This window comes from Hemitrygon akajei, chromosome 26 (assembly GCF_048418815.1).
Source record: "Hemitrygon akajei chromosome 26, sHemAka1.3, whole genome shotgun sequence".
NCBI lineage: Eukaryota > Metazoa > Chordata > Chondrichthyes > Myliobatiformes > Dasyatidae > Hemitrygon > Hemitrygon akajei.
The window spans coordinates 40,843,259-40,865,317 of NC_133149.1; the positions used below are offsets into that span (position 1 = coordinate 40,843,259).

Genomic DNA, 22,059 nt, shown 5'->3' on the forward strand with positions numbered 1-22,059 from the left:
CATCCAATCTGCCCATCCATGTTTTGTGTTTCGAAAGGCAGTAATGACTACTTCCATGTGCCAGACCTGTTTTTCTCCTTCAAGTCAATTTTGCACCTGCTGCCTCAGCCTGTGCAGGTAATGTTGCAGATCACAGCAATTCCTTGCATAATAGAAATGCCTCTCTCTGTCTTTAATCGTTTTGCTAATTATCTTGAAGAATAATTCTCGGCCACTGACCACCATTTCTTCTTATTTATTCTAACATAATCATTCACCTTTTTGAATTTTTAGAGTCATATGGCAGGAAGCAGACTGTTCAACCCCCTGGTCCATGCTGACTAAGATGCATATCTAAGTTGCTCCTATTTGTTCTGTATTCGGCCCATAGCCCTTTAAACCTTTCCTGCCCAAGTCTGTTCTAAATGTCATTAATGTATTTGGCTCAACCACTTCACCTGGCAACTCATTCCGTGTACTGATCACTGTCCACGTGGAAAGGTTGCCTCCTTCACCTCCACCATGAACATATGTCCTTTAGTTCTTGATTCCCCATCTCTGGGAATAAGACTATGCACATTCACACAATCTATGCCCCTCATGATTTTAAACAATTCAATTGGTTTTGAGTGATTTTATACACCTCTGTATGATCACCCCTCATTCCCCAGTGATTAAAGATTGGAGGATAGCTCATGTTGTTCCGTTGTTTAAAAAAGGCTCTAAAAGTAATCTGGGAAATTATAGGCCGGTAAGTTTGATGTCAGTAGTAGGTAAGTTATTGGAAGGGGTACCAAGAGATAAGATCTACAAGTATTTGGATAGACAGGGACTTATTAGGGAGAGTCAATATGGCTTTGTGCATGGTAGGTCATGTTTAACAAATCTATTCGAGTTTTTCGAGGAAGTTACCAGGAAGGTGGATGAAGGGAAGGCAGTGGATGTTGTATACATGGACTTCAGTAAGGCCTTTGACAAGGTCCGCATAGGAGGTTAATTAGGAAGATTCAGTCGTTAGGTATACATGGTGAGGTAGTAAATTGGATTAGACATTGGCTCAATGGAAGAAGCCAGAGAGTGGTAGTGGAGGATTGCTTCTCTGAGTGGAGGCCTGTGACTAGTGGTGTGCCACAGGTATCAGTGCTGGGTCCATTGTTATTTGTCATCTATATCAATGATCTGGATGATAATGTGGTAAATTGGATCAGCAAATTTGCTGATGATGCAAAGATTGGCGGTGTAGTGGACAGTGAGGGAGGTTTTCAAAGCTTGCAGAGGGATCTGGACCAGCTGGAAAAATGGGCTGACAAATGGCAGATGGAGTTTAATGCAGACAAGTGTGAGGTATTGCACTGAGGCTAGAGGAGAAAAAAAAAACAGAGGACATGGGTTAAGGGTGAAAAGGGAAAAGTTTAAAGGGAGCATTAGGGGGAGCTTCTTCACACAGAGTAGTGGGAGTGTGGAATGAGCTGCCAGTTGAAGTGGTGAATGCAGGCTCACTTTTAACATTTAAGAAAAACTTGGACAGGTACATGGATGAGAGGGGTATGGAGGGATATGGTCTAAGTGCAGGTCAGTGGGACTAGGCAGAAAAATGGTTCTGCACAGCCAAGAAGGGCCAAAAGGCCTGTTTCTGTGCTGTAATGTTCTATGGTTCTATAGTCCAGTCTGCTCAACCTCCTGCTATAACTCAGTCACTTGACTCTTGGCAACACCTTTGTAAATCTGTAAAAGAAAACAATTCTAGCTTTTCCAGTTTTTGTAGTAACAACACTTCTTTTTATTCTGAAATATTGTACATTTATAAGAAAAATCATCAATGAACCTTGAAAGGAGATAAGAGGTTGGATAATTGAATCCTTAGTGGAAGAGGTAGATTTGGAGAATAAAAGCAGAGAACTTGAGGGGTGAAATCTTGGGGAGAAAATGCCAGAACCAGAGCCCAGGTTGAATGCTTGGTTATCAGTAACTGAGTGAATAGATCTGTTAGAAGAAAAGGAGGATTGCAAAATCTCAGAGGAGCTAAGATTATGGCGAATAGGAGAGGCAAATAGCAAATGGGATTATAAAGTAAGGCTCTTTAAATGGATGATTACTGGCCCGAGGGCTTATGTAGATCAGCAAACATGGGGTTGTCAGTGAAAACAAGTGATTAAAGAATCACAGGGGACTTGGGTGTGTTTCAAGCACCAGGCGTTTATTATCCATGTACTGTAGATATAATATCCAGTGAAAAGAGTCACAAAAAATTTTGCATGATATCTCCACAGGACAAATGGAAGATTTCAGAATTGTGCATAGGCACAAGAGATTCTGCAGATGCTGGAAATCTTGAGCAATACACACAAAGTGCTAAAGGACCTCAGCAGGTCAGGCAGCATTGATGGAGGGGAATAAACAGTCAATGTTTCAAGCCAAGACTCTTCATCAGGACTTCATCACCTGATGAAGAGTCTTAGCCTGAAACGTCAACTGTTTATTCTTCCCCCACCCCCACCCCAGCTGGGTGAGTTGGTGAGTTTCTCCAGCATTTTGTGTATTTTGCTCATATTTTCAGTTCTTCTGCAAACCAATAATATTAACAATTGATCACATGCCTGATAAGGTACAGGGGGAATAGTTTAGCCATCTTATGAATGGATGATAGACAGCTCTGGATCATATCGTGATGCTAACCAGACTCCCTGTTCACTGCCTCTGAGCCAGAACAATGGCTTTGGTATTCTGTGACCTTTTCAGTATCCAGCTCAAAGTGCCTCATTACTGATAAGCAGACGTGCAATTTATAAGGTCTGACAGAAATGGAATGTTTAGTCCCATATTATCTAGTTTATTCTTCATTTTGTAACATTGTCTGTGACTGTTCCGTTCTGTAAATTATCTATTTATGCATGCTTGCTTTTGTGAAGCTGCCACTTCAAGCGGGTTGAAAAGTATACTGCAAGTTGGGATGATTTCAGGTATTTTGGTTGAGTCTTGCACATTGATATAATTCCTGTAAATCTCTATCTTTAACGTCCTTTTTAATGTTTGTTGGGCAGAGCAGGATACAATCTGGAGAAATACATGGAATTCATAATTGTCCATTTCAGTGTAGAACTGTTACCTGCAAGACATAAATAGAGGCATTGGCTCCTTTATAGACTGAGATTTCTTGAGAACGTTTTAATGCTTTTGTAAAGCAGCTGTCCAAAGTTACCATGATTGCTTCTGGATTTGGACTTTCCAGAAAATTATGGATCTAAATTCAAAATATGTCCTAAAAAGACTTTGCAGCTTTTTTATCACTGGTTGAAATCCACTCTGAACTTATTGATACAAATGCAATTGATATTAATTTAAAGTGCAAGTGTAAGAAGGACAGGTGAGAGAAAATGGGGAACAATGGTAAAATGCTTGAATTAATTACCAAGGAAATAGCTGAAGGATACTGGGAAAATAATAAAAGGCTTGGATAGAGACAGCATCGATTTATTAAACAGAAAAAGTGTGTTTGACAAATTGAAGGTTCTAGTTAGATAAGAGGGCATCAGTGGATATGGAGTATTTTACTTTCAGCTGATGTTTGAAAAGATGCACATATGAGGCTATTAACCAAGAACATGTTTTAGAGTATGATTTAATGGAGGATGAATAAAAGGAACATATTTTAGTTGGGAGACTATGACTAGTGGTGCCATAAAGATCAATACACAAAACCAGATGCCAGAGCTGGTTGTGAGGAGAATACAGAAATGCTTTAGCGATGTTGATAGACTAAGTTAAATGAGTAACAATATGGCAGATGGAATATACTGAGGAGAAATGGAGGAAATGAGGAAATCTGCAGATGCTGGAAATTCAAGCAACACACACAAAATGCTGGTGGAACACAGCAGGCCAGGCAGCATCTATAGGGAGAAGCACTGTCGACGTTTCGGGCCGAGACCCTTTGCCAGGACGAAATAGAGGTTATCTATTTTGGTATGAGAACAGTAGAAAGGTGAAATATTTTGTAAATGGTGAGAGATTGAATGGTGTTGATGTGTATTGGGTGACTTCATATGTAAATTATTAAAGTTGACTTGCAGGTCCATCAAGTAATTAAGGCAGCAATTTACAGAAGGATTTGAATGCAGGACTCAACACTTCAAGAGTTACTGACTGTACTGGGGGAGTGCAATGACCTTGTGCATTCATCTCCATGTAGTGGTTTGATTCGGAGGAAATTCAGCAAATTGGGCCAATATCAATGGGATTTAAATGAGGTGATCTCAGTGAAAGATCAAAGAAATTCTCATGAATCTTGGCAGGGGACAGGCAGGGATAATGTTTCTGGCTGGGATGTCTAGAAATGGGTGTTACAAACTCAAAGTTAAAAGTTAGCCATTCAGTACTGAGGTGGGAAGAAATTCTTCAGGAATGATTTTTTGGAATTCTCTAGCTAATTGTGCTGTTGGAGCCTATTCACCGTACATATTCAAGACAGAAGTTGATAGATATTTTTGTAGTAAGAGAATCGAGACACATGGGATAAGTGCAGAAAAGAAGGCCTGATGTAAAATGTTTTACCATGTGATGTTATTGAGTGGTGGAATGGGCATCTGAGTCCGTAGCAATGTTCCCTCTAACTTGTAATGACCAGGGTGCACAAAAATCTTGTGCTGTGCATTTTTTGTGCCCAATGACAACACATGTGCACACTGAATTTTATATATAGAGGTATTCATTTTATCAGCTAGCAAAACACTGTCAATGAGAACTTTGATCTCCTCTGGGTTTGATCACTTTTGCTCTCACTCATCTGCACTCATAAAACACAAGTAGCAGGCCTGTAGTGGGTAATAAGGGTTTTCTCATCAGAGCTTTTGCACAGTGTCCATATGTGAATTGCTTGCTAAATGATGCTTTAAAGAGTCAAGTTTGCAAATATCACTTCTCTTCTTCCCACTTGCAAATTCCCCAGCAACTTTTGCATCGTGACAAACACACACAGGTCACACCAGTTTTTGTATTGTACATAAATATTTCTCATAGCTGCACGTTCCTGACCTCATGAGCTTTCAGTGGAGCAGTTTCTACTGTTTCATTAAGCTATTCCGCTTTAAATGAACGAGCAGTTCTTTTGTGCTTCACGCCCTTTGTTTCTTTGGAATTTGACATAGTGAATCAATAATTTCTTCAATTTAAAAAGTCTCGATAAGCCAGTTCTAAAATCTGTAGACAAATCATTGCAAACTCTACCTTGTCAACACTGTCCACATCAGAAACTAGAAAATGAAATATGATTGGCATATTAAGTATATTTCACAACGAGGTAAAGGGTGACAACCTTTTGTGCATAGTTTAAATTCCTTTGTGCACTAGTAGCAAAAGATGTGTGCGAGTGCGCACCCACCCCCGCACCCACACCCCCACACACACCCACTGGTCAGTAGTTTATTCCTGCTTCAGTTTCCTATGTGTACAGATTTAATAGCAAGTCCATTTGTACTAAAACGCTTGGGATTCTCTGCTTTCAGAATCACCAAGTTTTATGAGAAACCATCCACAGATACCACAGCATCAAGGCTCGCCAGTGTGGTTTTTTATTGTTTCCAGAAACAGACTCTGCCCACTCTCGGAGAATATTTAATTCAGTATCCACAGGTGAAGGATCGAGGTCTTGGGAAGTACATGGTGAGAAAACCTTTCTATTTTTAGATTCCAAAGTCTGTCAGTACAGCAAGAATGCTATATGCAATAAAGGAATTGTTCTGCTAATACTCAATGTTAAATTTTGAAAGTGTATTAAGCAGGACAATGAGCCAAAACTCCCTGAAAGAAGGGTCGGAACATTTTTGAGTGCCACTTGTGTGGAGGTGAAAATACTGAACTTCAGTTATGACAGGTATTGGAGTCCTGTGATGAGGTGATAATTTCTTGCAGTTTCCTAACAATTGTGCTGGGAGGCTACATCCACACTAGACCAGATAATTTTGAAAATGCCGGTTTCACGTAAAAATGATAGGCATCCATACTATGCGTTTTTGAAAATATCTCTATCCACACTGAAATGGAGATTTCAGCGAATCTCCTCCTCCTGCGCATGCACAGGACACATCTACCGAAAACAAGCGACATGTTTGGTGTCGAATCTCGCCATAAAAGTGCGCGTTTGTGTAGTTATAGACTAGAAAAACTTAAAACGACGGACAGCTGTTGGCTTTCACGCAGGAGAACTTAAAAGTAAAACAAATACTGGAGCGTATGATGGCAACCGACAGGGAGTTCACGGACAGATTACACAATTATTTTCTCTGAAGGCAGAAGGATTAAAGACATTAAGGCCATAGGGCAGCACAGTAGCATAGTGGTTAGCACAACGCTTTACAGTACAGGTGACTTGGGTTCAATTCCTGCTGCAGTCTGTAAGGAGTTTGTACATTCTCCTGGTGACTGGGTGGGTTTCCTATGGGTGCTCCGGTTTCCTCCCATAGTCCAAAGGCATGCCAGTTGCTAGGTCATTGTAAATTGTCCCGTGATTCGGCTAGAGTTAAATCAGGCGGCGTGGCTCAAAGAGACGGAAGGACCTGTTCTGTGCTGTATCTTAATAAATAAAGATTCTAAAAAAGAGACTGCCAAAAGTACTTCAGGCATTTCAGCAAACATGGGACATGACAATGGAGCAGCAAATATTCAGTAGATGCTGTTTTCAGCCTTAGTGATCCAGCTCAAGTCCAGTGCTGTCTACATGGAGTTTCCACCTTGTTCCTGTAACTTCATGGATTTGGTATTGGCCACTACTAGGTAGCCTTTTTGTGTAGTTGAGTGGTAGGATCTTGAGGGAGGGTAGTTGATGGGAATGTGGGAAGAGCAAAATGATTTGGGACAAGTTTGATGTAAAATAAATGGATACTTGATGGTCCATGTGGGCTTAGCAGATCAAAGGATCAGTTGTTCTATATCTCTATGACACTCTGCTATTGATTAGGTGCAGACTTCAATTGTCAGACAACTAAGCCAAATTGGAAGAAGGGTGGGGTAGTGGGTATAGAGAGAAGCTTAAACTTTATTGCTTTTTGAAAAGCTGATGGGTGAGGTAGACAAAAGCGTGTGTGTGTGTGTGTGTGTGTATGTTTAGGAGGAGTACACAGGGAAATCTTTTCTGTGTAATGGATTTGTTCACTGACTTTTATGAATACTGCATTGGGGGCCCTCCACTCAAGTAGGAGGAGTTATCCCCCACAGCTAGACATTTCCTCTAGCTCAACGCAGGGTCATCTACTAGAGACCTCAGCCTTGGAATGACACGTTCGTTGCCAATTTTGTTGTTATTTGCGTTTCTTGTTTCTTATTTGTTCAGGGAGTAGATCGATTAAGTTTTATTCTAATTTAAATGGTACGTTGACAGATAAATACAGATGGCTAAGGGCAATGTAGAATTCATTTCTTTTAATGTCAATGGGCTATTAAATCCAATCAAACGTAAGAGAATTTTATCCAATTTGGAACAATTTGATTCATACTGGGAAAAATGGTTTAACTACATAATGCCTCATAGGCCTGATTTTATTCTCACAAATCAATGAATCTGTTGTTTAAAAAAGAAAGATCACTCCCTACGTGTACATAGTTCTTTCCTTTTGCTTGTTTTTTCTTTCCACTCTTTTCTATGAGTGTATACCTCAGATAAATACTTTGTGGAGATTTGTGATATATATGATTATATGATATATAGGTACAATGTCTGAAATACATCTTATGGAAATGTTTGTTTGATGATGAACTTCAATTAAAAAAAATTACAAAATTGTAAATAGTAGGGAAAGAGCATGCCCCAATGTAATCTTATACTGCTGTCTTAAATCCCTGCACTCATGAAACTCGGACATAATAAACAAAAACAATTGGGCTTTGTCAGGATTTACCAGATCAGTCAGATGGTTTTCTTGAAATTTGATCTTGAATAGTGGTTCAGGTGGTTAGGAACAGGCTGGTTTGCTTTAAATCATGCCAGGCCCAGTCAGAGAATGTGCTTTGATAATATCTTGCATTCTGCATTTTCTGTTAACTCTTTTAAGAGGAGTAACAGAAAGATCTATATTCGCCCAAATACTGTGGTTGTTTTTTTGCAGATGTTTTGGACAATTTATCCAAAGTTCCAAAAACAGCAGAACACCCAAAAAATGCTGGTGGAACACAGCAGGCCAGGCAGCATCTATAGGGAGAAGCGCTGTCGACATTTCGGGCCGAGACCCTTCGTCAGGAAAAACAGCAGAACGTTATTCTCACTGACTTTTATCATAAAATTTGTTGTTTTATGGTAATAGTACAGTGTAATACATAAAAAATTACTATAAATTAAATTAAGAATATATATTTTAAAAAGTGCAAAAGCAAATGAATGTTAATTGGTTATATCAGCACAGAGGAAAAAACCACTAACAGAACCTAATGTGTTGAATTGGGAGGGAACATGTCCTATCTAAATGTCTTTTACAGAAAGATGACTACTCCAGTGGTACAGTTTTCCTGTATGTCTCCCTAAATTTTGTGAGATGGGGCTTGAATTTTTGATCATTTTTAAAATTTAGATCTGAGTGTATTTCCCTCTGAGGTACTTGTTTTGCTGCTGTGTACGGCGAAGTCCCTGTGTGGCCCTTAGATCATAAGAGGAGACAATGAGAATGATAAAAGGAAAAAACGGATGTGAGCTATTTTGTTACAGGATTTTGAGTTCCTTTGCGTACTTACAAAGAACAAAACTATTTCCTTAGGGATATGGGGAGAATGCTGGGAATTGGGACTTGCTGGGTGGACAATGTAGACTGTATGGATTCAGTAGGCCGAAGGCCCTGTGTATACATATTGTATTGCTTTATGACTCTTTGTGATGATTGAAACCTTATTTTCATTTCAGGAATGGCTCATCAACAAGGCAAATATCCCAGTATTTGGAATGAAGTTGCCAACAGGATTCCAGCTCATCGGTCAAGTGGTAAGATTCGACAACAAACTCTGCTTTTGGGTGTGGATTGCTGCCACTTATAGCAATGTACTCTGTCCCACAGTTTCCCTTTCTCTGCTCCTAACTTTAGCCATGAGATCAAACATGCAGGTGGAATGTTCAGGGAACACAGAATTAGACTTGGGGAGATTAATGGCTAGCAATTCATCCTTGTCAATAGCATCCAGCATGCTGTTTTCAGAGACAGGGTATAATGAGCTGATGCTATTGTTTAATGGAAATGACCAGTGATAGTTTTGTAGGCACAACTGTATGATTGTAGTGGATGATGCAAAAAAGAGGAGAATTTTGGACTGAATAACCTTATACATTAGTAATCTCTATTTTAAAATATCTTTTATAACCCAAACCATTTTGATCTCTGTAACCACCTTGAACTCAACATCCCAATGACCAATCTGCGTCTCCAAATTCCATTGGCTCTAATGTCCCAAGTCCTAAATCCTGGTGCTCCCTCCTGGAGCAGTTTGCCTCTTTAACATTTTTCTGAAAGCTAGTTCCTTGAGTCAGTTTTGAGCCACCTAAACAAACAACTACGTGGTTAGATGTTAGATTTTTATCTGACAAGAGCCCTGTAAACGTCGGGATGTTTTGCTAAACTGTTGTTGCCCTAAGTTTCTGGCAGCTCTTAACATGCAAGTCTGAGGCAGAACTTTGCAAATAATTACCTTGTCCTGACAAGACCCGTCAGTGTAGCAACACGATGTTCTGTAGTCAAAGACCTATTTATCACATGGTATGTTGAGAACCTTGGACACATTTATTACAAAGTAAGGTTCCAAATATGGGAGTGAGAAATATTTTCTTGACAGCAGGATTCCTTAATTTTGCAAAATTTGGGAGGGCAATTATTTTTGCTGAATGTGGAAGAGTGAAACTGGTGCACAGGCAGACTTCAGCACTGAGGTCTTAAGCTGTGGTAAAGTACAATCCAGCATTATCATTCATTGATCTAGAAACACGAGCTTGAATATTTTAAAGTTTTGTTTTTTTTTGGGACCTAGGCTTCACATTTAAGGCTAGCATTTATTACTCATCTCTAATTGCTCTTGAGACAATGATGGTGAATCACGTCCTTGAACGATTGTAGTCTTTCTAGTGAAGGTACCCCCCCCCCCCCCCCCATTATTGGTTCTGGGGAGGATGTTCCATGGTTTGGATACAGAAATGATGATTGACTGTTAATGGGCAATGATATGTTTCCAAGACAAGATGGCATGAGTCTCAGAGGAGAACATTCCATTTTTGTTGAAGCTATTGTCTGTCATTGTTGCTGGTTTGGAAAGTGATGTCTGAGTGGCCTAAGCAAATAAATGTGGGGTAGTTTGTAGATGGGGAAGACTGTAGGCAGTGAGCATCGGTGGTGGAAGGAAGGGAGGAATCATTGGCATGTGTTGTGAAATTTGTTAACTTAGCAGCAGCCATTCTATGCAATACATAATCTAGAAAGAAAAATAAATAAGTAAATAAATTATAGTATATGTATATTGAATAGATTAAAAATCATGCAAAAGCAGAAATACTATACATTTTAAAAAGTGAGGTAGTGTTCAAGGGTGTAATGTCCATTTAGGAATTGGATGGCGCAGGGGAAGAAGCTGTTCCTGAATCACTGAGTGTGTGCCTTTAGGCTTCTGTACCTCCTACCTGATGGTGACAGTGAGAAAAGGGCATGCCCTGGGTGCTGCTTTTCTGAGACACCGCTCTTTGAAGATGTCCTGGGTATTTTGTAGGCTAGTACCCAAGTGGAGCCAACTAAATTTATGACCCTCTGCAGCTTCTTTTAATCCTGTGCAGTAGCCCCTCCATACCAGACAAAGATACAGCCTGTCAGAATGCTCTCCACGGTACATCTGTGGAAGTTTTTGTTGACATACCAAATCTCTTTAAACTTCTAATGAGTTATAGTTGCTGTCTTGCCTTCTTTGTAGCTGCATCGATATGTTGGGACTAGGTTAGATCCTCAGAGATCTTGACATCCAGGAACTTGAAACTACTCACTGTCTCTACTTCTGATCCCTCTGAGGATTGATATGTGTTCCTTTGTCTTACCCTTCCGGAAGTCCACAATCAGCTCTTTCGTCTTACTGACGTTGAGTGCCAGGTTGTTGCTGTGACACTACTCCACTAGTTGGCATATGTTGCTCCTGTACGCTTTCTCATCACCACCTGAGATTCTACCAACAATGGTTGTATCGTCAGCAAATTTATAGATGGTATTTGAGCTATGCCTAGCCACACAGACCTGGGTATAGAGAGGGAAGAGCAGTGGGCTAAGCACACACCCCTGAGGTGAACCAGTGTTGATCATCAGCGAGGAGGAGGTATTATTACTAATCTGCACAGATTGTGGCCTTCTGGTTAGGAAGTCAAGGATCTAATTGCAGAGTGAGGTACAGAGGCCCAGGTTCTGTAACTTCTCAGTCAGGATTGTGGGAATAATGGTATTAAATGTTGAGCTACAGTTGATGAACAGCATCCTGACATAGGTGTTTGTGTTGTCCCGGTGGTCTAAAGCTGTGTGGAGAGCCATTGAGATTGTGTCTGCCATTGACCTGTTGTGGCAATAGGCAAATTGCAATGGGTCCAGGTCCTTGCTGAGGCAGGAGTTCAGTCTAGTCATGACCAACCTCTCAAAGCATTTCATCACTGTTGATATGAGTGCTACCGGGTGATAGAAATTTAAGGTGTTGTGCCTGATAATTAATTATATTAGACACAACTGACAACTGGTGAAAGGTAATCTTGGCTTTATTCAAACATTTATTTCCAAAGACAAAGTACAAGCACTCACAACTTTCACAGTTTACCACCTGTCAGTTGGCAGTTCCCTTGTTCTCTGGGGTTCAGGGCTCCTTCTGAGTGTTGTTCTAAGGTTTGCGCACACACTGTGTTTCAGGATTTTGGTAAGGAGTTAAATCCAGTTTCCAAGACTAAGTCCCTCCTATCCTTTCTGTGAGTCAATTACTACCTGTTATGCTGCTGCCATTTAGGGCAGAAATGAACATCCTCTATCTCTACTCCTCTGTACTGGGTGTCAGATGTGGGAAGTCCGGGAGACTCCCGGAAAGCCACATCTGTGCCAGGTGCATCGAGTTGCAGCTCCTTAGGGACCGGGTTAGGGAACTGGAGATTTGATGACCTTCGTCTGGTCAGGGGAAAGTGAGGAGGTGATACAGAGGAGCTATAGGCAAGTAGTCACATCGGGGCCTTGGGAGACAAATAGGTCACAGTCGGGGAGGGAAGGGCAAGATTCAGATACCAGAGAGTACCCCTGTGGCTGTCCCCCTTAACAATAAGTACAGGATTCCCCCGCTATCCGAAGGTAGAGCGTTCCTATGAAACGGTTCGTAAGCCAGAATGTCATAAAGTGAAGAAGCAATTACCATTTATTTTTATGGGAAAAATTTGTGAGCATTCGCAGACCCAAAAAATAACCTACCAAATCATGCCAAATAAGACATAAAACCTAAAATAATAGTAATATATAGTAAAAGCAGGAATGATCTGATAAATACACAGCCTATACAAAGTAGGAATACTTTTCTACAATCATTGCTGGAATCGGGAAGACTGATGGTGGTGTGTTAGGCTGAGTTGTCGGAGGTTGGGATGGTGGGAGATTGGGGTGTCATCTCATTGTCGTCTGTTTCCTTCAGGGCAGGCAGGTCACCTTCTTCTATGTCTGCCTGCTTCGCTGTCGAAGGTCGAGGTTTGTCGTCTGCTGTGGCTGACATGGAAGGCTTGAAAAATGACAGTATGCTTGACTGCTTAGCCTCGCGCATTTTTCTATCATACAGTTCTTTGTAAGCATTCAAACCGTCCTGCAAATATGCCCAAAACCTACGTACCCTTTCAAAATTAAAGTCATACTTTTCTGCAATCATTGCAGCGTTGTCAATTGCAGCGAAAATCTCACGCAATTGCCTCATGTTCAGTTCCTGGACGTCTTCACTTTCGGGCCGTTGGCTACTGCGTTCGGTTTCGATTGTTATCCTTTCCTCTTCATCAGCTCTTCATCTGTCAGTTCTTGGTCATGGGATGCCAAAATCTCATCCTCGTCAACTTCCACAAACCCAGCCTCCTTAACCAAACTCACTATGTCCTTACTTCGCTCACCACGATCGAAATGCTTAATTATGTCTAGTTTTACGCTAAGTGTAACACCCTTACGCGCTCTTTTAGGCTTTTCCGATACCTTAGAACTCATCTTGCTAATGGATGCACAAAATAAATCGACATAAAGCACAGATGCTCACAGGCACGTGTTTAAGCAATGCCGGCTAGAATGCAGTTCCGGGGGAGGAGCTTGGCTGCTCGGCGTGCGCGCGCTGCCTTTTTCGTCCGCTGCCTTTTTTCGTAACAGTGAAAACACCTTCTGTTAGTGAAAACAGATAACTAATGTATCACCTGTACTAATGAGACACCTGTACTCCTATTTGAGTGTTGTTGGGAGGGACAGCCAACAGTGGTCGAGCCTCTTGCACAGAGTCTGGCCCTGTGGCTCAGAAGGGTAGGGAAAGGAAGAGGATGGCAGCAGTAATAGGGCCTATATAGTTAGGGGGTCAGACAGGCGATTCTGTGGATGCAAGAAAGAAACATGGATGGCAGTTTGCCTCCCAGCTGCCAGTGTCTGGGGTGTTTCTGATCGTGTCCATGATATCCTGGTGGACTTTAAATTTTCTTTATTCAATTTAGGAACAACACCTTTCCCTTCTCCTTCAATAATATTCACATCACCAGCTTTTATCTCATCATTAACTTTTAACACAGCTTCTAACACAAACAACTGAGAACTCTCACTTTCCACTGGTACCAAGGTTAACCCTTTCTTCACTGAACCAAGTCCAACTGACCCAAAAGAACTGCATTCCTTTTCAACTAAATCAGATACCTCAGACTTTTCCTGAGTTTCAATACTAGGTTCAGTACCCTGTGACTCCACACCCTTCACACCCTGAACACACTCAAACGGGACATCTACCTGTTCCAGGCTTTCAATACCAGTCCCCTTTTCAAATTCTAAATTCCCCTGATCCTCCCAGTTACTCTCTGGGCCACTCCCCTTTGGAGTAAACTCAACCTTGCGGGTTAAAACAATTTCGTCTGCTAACCCAGCAGACTCTCTCAAGGTAACAGTATCCTTTTCATCTAGGACTGCCCTCACATCATCGGGAACACATTTAAATTCTTCAAGCAGTTCTGTCAAGCCAGACAGATCATCCGTGTCCAACCCTGGACCTTCTAACTGCCATATCTGTTTCTCATCTTTACTCTGTGCCTCCATAAATTCTCTCTTGGCTAAAGGTAGGTCTGCCTTCTCTCCTTTACCCTCTTTCACCTCCCTATTCTCCGTTTTACCATCCCCTAACCCCTCTTGGTACAGGGTCGGTAAAAACGTCTCGGCCAAACCAACACTGGACTCATTTAAACTGTCCTCTTTCTCAGCCGCCTTTCTCGACATGCTGCGAGTGATCGCGCATGTGGGATAGATCTTAGAATCTAGGGGCGGGTCCTCAGCACTCACAGGCTTGCTTGTCAGCTGCACTGCTGAACACACGTCACCACCTGCTAAATCATTACCAAGAAGGACGTCCACGCCGTCTCTCGGTAATTCTGACCGCACCCCTACTTCGACTGGTCCAGATACCAGGTCACATTTTAAAATGATCCTGTGCAAAGACACAGTTTCTGTCCCTTTTCCTATGCCTCTTAACACAACCTCTCCAGTTTCAGGACCGAAATCTAGCACCTTCCTTTGGATCAATGACTGGTCAGCCCCAGTATCCCTCCAAATCCTCACTGGAACTGGGGTTTCTCCTTCTTTCACAGACACCGTCCCTTCCGAAATAAATTTCTCATGCTCCTCTTGTGCTCTATCTACCTTTGCCTTCCCCATCGATCTGCTGACCGACTCAATGCAACCTGTCGGGACTGCTGTTTTCCCTTTTCCTGTCTCCTTCTTCGGAGCAAAACACTTAGATGCTATATGACCAGCTTTCCCACAATTATAACAGGTAAAGCTTGGAACCTTCCTGCCAGCCTGCTTTTCCTCCTCCTCCTCCTCCCTTTACCACTAGCTCCCGGCTTATTCTCTGCCTTAGCCGGCGGGCTTTCTCCACCATCCCTACGGTCTTTCTGGTAATTCTTATTTGAGGAAAACTTTGCCTTGTGGGTTAGGGCGTACTCGTCTGCTAATTTGGCAGTCGCAGACAGAGTCTCCGTCTCCTTCTCATCCAAGTACGTCTTCATATTTTCAGGGATACAACTTCTAAATTGCTCCATCAACATTAACTGCACCAGTTTATCATAATCTCCAACAACCCCTTTTGAGGCGCACCAATGCTCATAACACATCCGGAACTCACGGGCAAACTCTAAATACATATGGTTCCACGGCTTTCTCAAGTTCCGGAACTTCTGCCGGTATGCCTCTGGCACCAACTCGTAACTCCTCAGTACAGCCCTTTTTACTTCCTCATAATCCTTAGACTCATCCATGGACAATGGCGAATACGCTTGCTGAGTCTTCCCCCTAAGTACGCTCTGTACCAGAACAGCCCATTTTCTCTCAGGCCAGTTCTGATTCACAGCCACTTTCTCAAAATGGAGGAAGAACTTATCGACATCCACCTCCTCGAATGGAGGTACCAACTGGATCTCCCGACTAATCTTGAACCCCTCATTTGGGTCTGCTGCCCGGTCTCTTCCCTGCTGTACCTTTAACCTCTCTATTTCCAGTGCATGCTGCCTCTCTTTCTCCCTTTCCTCCATCTGCCTTTCAGCTTCTTCCTTCTCCCTTTCAGCCGCCTCTTTCCTCCTTCCTTTCAGCCTTCCTTTCTTCCTCCTCTCTTTCCAGCTGCCTCATCTGAAGTTCATGCTTCCTCTGTTTCTCTTTCTCAGCCAACTTTAATTTTTCTATCTCTAACTGAACCTCACCCTCGGCTGGTTTCCTCTCAGGGAACAGGTCCAATACATCTGGTGTGAACACACCCTTGGGTACATAATGCATAGCTATTTCTCTCTGTATATCCACCTTTCTCATCGATGATTTCACCTCTGGGAGATCTAATCGTTTCGCAACATTCACCAATTCAGCCTTCCTGGCAACCTCTAATGCCCCCGCATTCGGGTCTTTTAAAAATTTGACAATGTCCATCTCTGCTGGTTTCCCATCTGGTTAATCTCACAACCAGATCAGATAAGGGACTTTTATCCCAATTCACTGGCCCCCTAATTTGGTAATCAAATCTCGAGACGAGGCCCCAGTTTCTTACGTACCCCGCAACTGGGTGTCTAACTAGCAGAGAAAGAAGAATTCGTTGGAGTCTGGTGGTACCAAACTAAAGGTGTTTATTGATATGGTTTTGCTTATTTTTATTAATAATACAAATATACATATAAAACCAGTTAGCAGTAATAAACCTAAAAGTGTAGGAATAATAATAATCAATAATAAACAAGCTCTATTGATGTCTAGGAGTAAATAAATTGTCATAGAAAAGTATAAAGTTCAGTTCATAAGTGCTGATGTAGTTATGGTTGTTGTATTGTAATCGTTAGAGAGAGAGAGCGAGATGTAACAGCTACAGTCAGGCAGACCTTCCTTTGTTTTCTTAATCCATCGTGTCGTTGTGGTCATTCAGTTATGACCCCTCTGTCCTTCTGCTAGACCGTTCTTCTGTGGTGGACTCGTCACTCTGGCATGAGTGGACACACACACAAGTCCCCACTGGCCCTGCTTTAACACTGATAGCCTTAATGACTGACCTCCTGGTTCGGTCTTCGAAGCCCCCACCTTTCTTGTGGGTTCCAACACTCAATCAGTGTCCACTGGCGTGTCTGGAGGGTGTCTCTCCAGACCTGTCTTTTATCCCTACTAATGGGGACTCAGCTATCCATCACTCCTGAATGACTGTGTCCATCAAATAAGGCCACTCCTTCAGTCTACTGAGGAATGTTTATGAGCAAACTATTGTCCTTGCAGTGAAACAGTAAATAACTCAAAAAAAGTCACAATACGGTTAATCAGCAATTTCCCCCTCTCTCTTATCTGTCGCCGATGTTCTTGCTTGTTTTTCTGTCTCTCTTTCTCATGGTCAGCATAGCAACAGTAATAGTTCGTGTTTCTTAGGAGGGGAATGGTTAACTCTGTACCCCATTGTCCATCAGGTCTATTCATCACTCATAACAAACCAAACTGAAGAGACAGAGGAAGGAGCGTTTGGCTCACAAATCGAGAAAGCTTGGAGACAGTGTGAGAGTGAGGATAGACAAGTGATAGAGAAGGGACGCGCTCAGACTGCTAGTTTGAGATGTGTCTATTTTAATGCAAGAAGCATCATGAACAAAGCAGATGAGCTTAGGGCGTGGATCAATACTTGGAGCTATGATGTTGTGGCCATTACAGAGACTTGGATGGTTCAGGGGCAAGAATGGCTACTTAGAGTGCCAGGCTTTAGATGTTACAGAAAGGACCAGGAGGGAGGCAAAAGAGGTGGGGGTGTGGCATTGCTGATCAGAGATAGTGTCACGGCTGCAGAAAAGGAGGAAGTCATGGAGGGATTGTCTACTGAGTCTCTGTGGGAAGTTAGAAACAGGAAGGGGTCAATAACTCTACTGGGTGTTTTTTATAGACCACCCAACAGGAACAGGGACATAGAGGAGCAGATAGGGAGACAGATTCTGGAAAGGTGTAATAATAACAGGGTTGTCATGGTGGGAGATTTTAATTTCCCAAATATTGACTAAACCCCTAGCGCAAGGGGTTTAGATGGGGTGGTGTTTGTTAGGTGTGTTCAGGAAGGTTTCTTGACACAATATGTAGATAAGCCTACAAGAGGAGAGGCTGCACTTGATCTGGTATTGGGAAATTAACCTTGTCAGGTCTCTCAGTGGGAGAGCATTTTGGAGATAGTGATCACAGTTTTATCTCCTTTACCATAGCATTGGAGAGGGATGGAAACAGGAAAGTGTTTAATTGGAGTAAGGGGAAATATGAAGCTATCAGGCAGGAACTTGGAAGCTTAAATTGGGAACAGATGTTCTCAGGGAAATGTACGGCAGAAATGTGGCAAATATTCAGGGGATATTCTGCATAGGTATGTTCCAATGAGACAAGGAAAGGATGGTAGGGTACAGGAACCGTGGTGTACAAAGGCTGTTGGAAATCTGGACAAGAAGAAAATAAAAGCGTACGAAAGGTTCAGAAAGCTAGGTAATGCTAGAGATCTAGAAGATTATTAGGCTAGCAGGAAGGAGCTTAAGAATGAAATTAGGGGAGCTAGAAGGGGTCATGAGAAGGCCTTGACGAGCAGGATTAAGGAAAACCCCAAGGCATTCTACAAGTATGTGAAGAGCAAGAGGATAAGACATGAGAGAATAGGACCAATTAAGTGTGACAGTGGAAAAGTGTGTATGGAATCAGAGCAGATAGCAGAGGTACTTTGCTTCAGTATTCACTATGGAAAAGGATCTTGGCAATTGTAGTGATGACTTGCAGCAGACTGAAAAGCTTGAGCATGTAGATATTAAGAAAGAGGATGTGCTGGAACTTTTGGAAAGCATCAAGTTGGATCAGTCACCGGGACCGGAAGATGTACCCCAGGCTACTGTGGGAAGCAAGGGAGGAGATTGCTGAGCCTCTGGCAATGATCTTTACATCATCAATGGGGACTGGAGAGGTTCTGGAGGATTGCAGATGTTGTTCCCTTGTTCAAGAAAGGCAGTAGAGATAGCCTAGGAAATTATAGATCAGTGAGTCTTACTTCAGTGGTTGGTAAGTTGATGGAACAGATCCTGAGAGGCAGGATTTATGAACGTTTGGAGAGGCATAATATGATTTGGAATAGTCAGCATGGCTTTGTGAAAGGCAGGTCATACCTTACGAGCCTGATTGAATTTTTTGAGGACGTGACTAAACACATTGATGAAGGTAGAGCAGTCAGTGTAGTGTATATGGATTTCATCAAGGCATTTGATAAGGTATCCCATGCAAGGCTTATTGAGAAAGTAAGGAGGCATGGAATCCAAGGGAACATTGCTTTGTGATCCAGAACTGGCTTGCCCACAGAAGGCAAAGAGTAGTTGTTGACGGGTCATATTCTGCATGGAGGTCAGTGACTAGTGGTGTGCCTCAGGGATCTGTTCTGGGACCCCTACTCTTTGTGATTTTTATAAATGACCTGGATGAGGAAGTGGAGGGATGGGTTAGTAAATTTGCTGATGACACAAAGGTTGGGGGTGTTGTGGATAGTGGGGAGGGCTGTCAGAGGTTACAGTGGGACATTGACAGTGACAAGACTCTTGGCAGTGTGGAGGATCAGAGGGATCTTGGGGTCTGAGTCCATAGGACACTCAAAGCTGCTGTGCAGGTTGACTCTGGTTAAGAAGGCATATGGTTCATTGTGTTACGTACCCCGTAACTGGGTCACTTACCAGCAAAGATAGAGAGGTCCATTGAAGTCTGATGGTACTTTTTTTTAACAGTATTTATTGATAAAAAGACAAAAAATAATATCAATGCAAACATACAAATAATATACGTCGTCAATACTAAATCTAAAAGCGCGGGTATAATAATAATCAATAAGAAATAGCTCTATCGTTGTCTAGGGGATAATGTATTGTCGGATGGAAATATAAAAGTCACTGTCATTCAAGCTGCAGCTCTTTGGGTTTAAGAGAGACGGTTTTAAACTTGCCCAGGTCTTTTATGATGCCAATCCGTTGAGTCGGGGGAGTTGGTTTCCCCGTTGTTAGTTAAAAGCCATTTTCCGTGGTTCCAGCCACCAGTCCCAAGCAACGGAACTGAACGCACGTGGCCTCCTTCAAATGGCTTCCCGCTATTACGGGATCGCTAGCGTTTCTTCTGGTGCGTCTGAGGGGCTGTTCCTACAGACCCTCTTTTATCCTGACTCGCAGGGTTGTAGATGTCAATCAGGTTGGGGTGATGCAATCTCTTTCTCACCCAGCCCACTTTTGCCTGAGGGCGTTCACGTAGCATAGCATCTCAATCCACAAATGTGTCTCCAAGAGACAATGGCCATGTCCCGTGGCTTTACATCGCCGGGGAACAAGGCAGTCTACACGTCTCTCTCTCATTTCCTGGGTCCCCTGACCCAACCCAATAGTGATCTTGCGATTCTCACAAAGGAGGGGGCTGCAGGCATAACAATTGGCCTTCTTCAACTGTGGAATTGAGTTAAAGAGCCGAGAGGTAATGTTGCAGCTATTTAGGACCCTGGTCAGACCCCACTTGGAGTACTGTGCTCAGTTCTGGTCGCCTCACTACAGGAAGGATATGGAAGCTATAGAAAGGGTGCAGAGGAGATTTACAAGGATGTTGCCTGGATTGGGGAGAATGCCCTATGAGAATAGGTCGAGTGAACTCGGCCTGTTCACCTTGGAGCGACGGAGGATGAGAGGTGACCTGATAGAGGTGTATAAGATGATGAGAGGCATTGATTGTGTGGATAGTCAGAGGCTTTTTCCCAGGGTTGAAATGGCTAACATGAGAGAGCACAGTTTTAAGGTGCTGGGGAGTAGGTACAGAGGAGATGTCAGGGGCAAGTGTTTTTATTTACACAGAGTGATGAGTGTGTGGAATGGGCTGCCAGTGACGGTGGTGGAGGTGGATACAATGGGGTCTTTTAAGAGACTCCTGGATACGTAGATGGAGCTTTGAAAAATAGAGGGCTATGAGTAACCTTAGGTAATTTCTAAGTAAGTACATGTTTGGCACAGCATCGTGGGCCGAAGAGCCTGCATTGTGCTATAGGTTTTCTATGTTTCTTACTTTCATGTCTGCCCGGCATTGTTGTGGCAATTCTGATATCTGATATTTGCCACATCAGCCCATAGCTGAATGTAGTCCAAGCCTTGCTATGTGCAGGCACGGACTGTTTCAATTGCTAAGGGGCTGGTAATGGAGTTGAAAGTTGTGCAATTGTCTGTAAATGTCTCAACTTTATCCAAAATAGTGGCATGGCTTCCCCAAATTCTGGTAATTTCCGGCTCCTCCTGTGCCGTTTTTCTCTTTTCTCTCTCCCTCTGATCCACCTGGCCCCCATCAGCATATCTCATTCCCCACCCTACCTTGCTCAATGACCCTCACTCATATACTCGCCCCACAAGTTCTGCATCCCACCTCCCTCCTTTAATTCCATGCTCCACCTTCCTCTCCCACAACATTCCACCAGCTTTACTCCTTTGTCACTTCCACCTATCACTTCCCTGCTTCTGACACCATTCTCTCATTGCCTCCGCTCTCCCTCATCTTCCTTATCAGCACCCCCCTCCTTAATCTGGATCCATTTATCACCTGCCAGCTCTTGCACTGCCCCTTCCCTCCACCTGGCTATCTTTCCTTTATCTATTAGTCCAGATGAAATGTGTCAACCTGAAATGTTGATTGTCCATTTCCTTCTGTAGATGCTGCCTGACCTAAGTTCCTCCAGCCTTCTGTGTGTTGCTCCAGGTTGAAGCATCTGTGCGCTTGTGTCTCTACTTCTGCTCTTATGATGCATGGAGGGTGAATAATGAAGCAGCTGAAGGTGGTTGGGCTGAGGACATTGCCCTGCTGTAGTGTGCTGGGACTGGGATGATTGACCTCTAACGACTATATCTACTTTCCTTTGTTTGAGGGACAATGCCCACCATTGGATTGCTTCCCCCTTGAAGCCCATTGCCTTACCAGGAGTCTTTGATGCCACACTCAGTCAAACACTGTCTTGTGTCAAAGGCAGTCAGCGCCACCTCACCATTGGAATTCAGCTCTTTTGTCCTCTTTTGACCAAACCTGTGCCGAGCTCTGGAGCTGAGTTGTTCTGGCATCAGTGAGCAGGTTATTGGAGAGAAACTGCTGCTGGATGGAGCTTTAGACACTGTCACACTTTCCATATTGTTAGGTCAAAGTCAGGATTGTGATTGTCCTAGAATACTTTGGATAAAAAGGTGGTTAATTCTGGAGCACCAGTCTTTCCCAGTATAGTTGAGCTATTGTCCAAAGACCAAAAAAGTGGAAGGGCCATAATGAGGCAGACTGAGAGTTCAAGAGTTCATGAAGAGTGTACAAGAGGTCCATTCAAAGG

The 22,059-nt window shown here is 42.8% G+C and overlaps 1 protein-coding gene across 2 annotated transcripts in view; it reads left to right on the plus strand.

Moving 5' to 3' along the window:
• Positions 1-22,059, plus strand: part of gkup (glucuronokinase with putative uridyl pyrophosphorylase) — a 79,184-nt gene that overhangs the window by 14,262 nt on the left and 42,863 nt on the right. For both annotated transcript variants that reach the window (XM_073030010.1, XM_073030011.1), the window contains exons 7-8: positions 5,481-5,637; positions 8,861-8,938. In XM_073030010.1, coding sequence (XP_072886111.1) covers positions 5,481-5,637; positions 8,861-8,938 — 235 coding nt within the window. The remainder of the gene's footprint in view (positions 1-5,480; positions 5,638-8,860; positions 8,939-22,059) is intronic.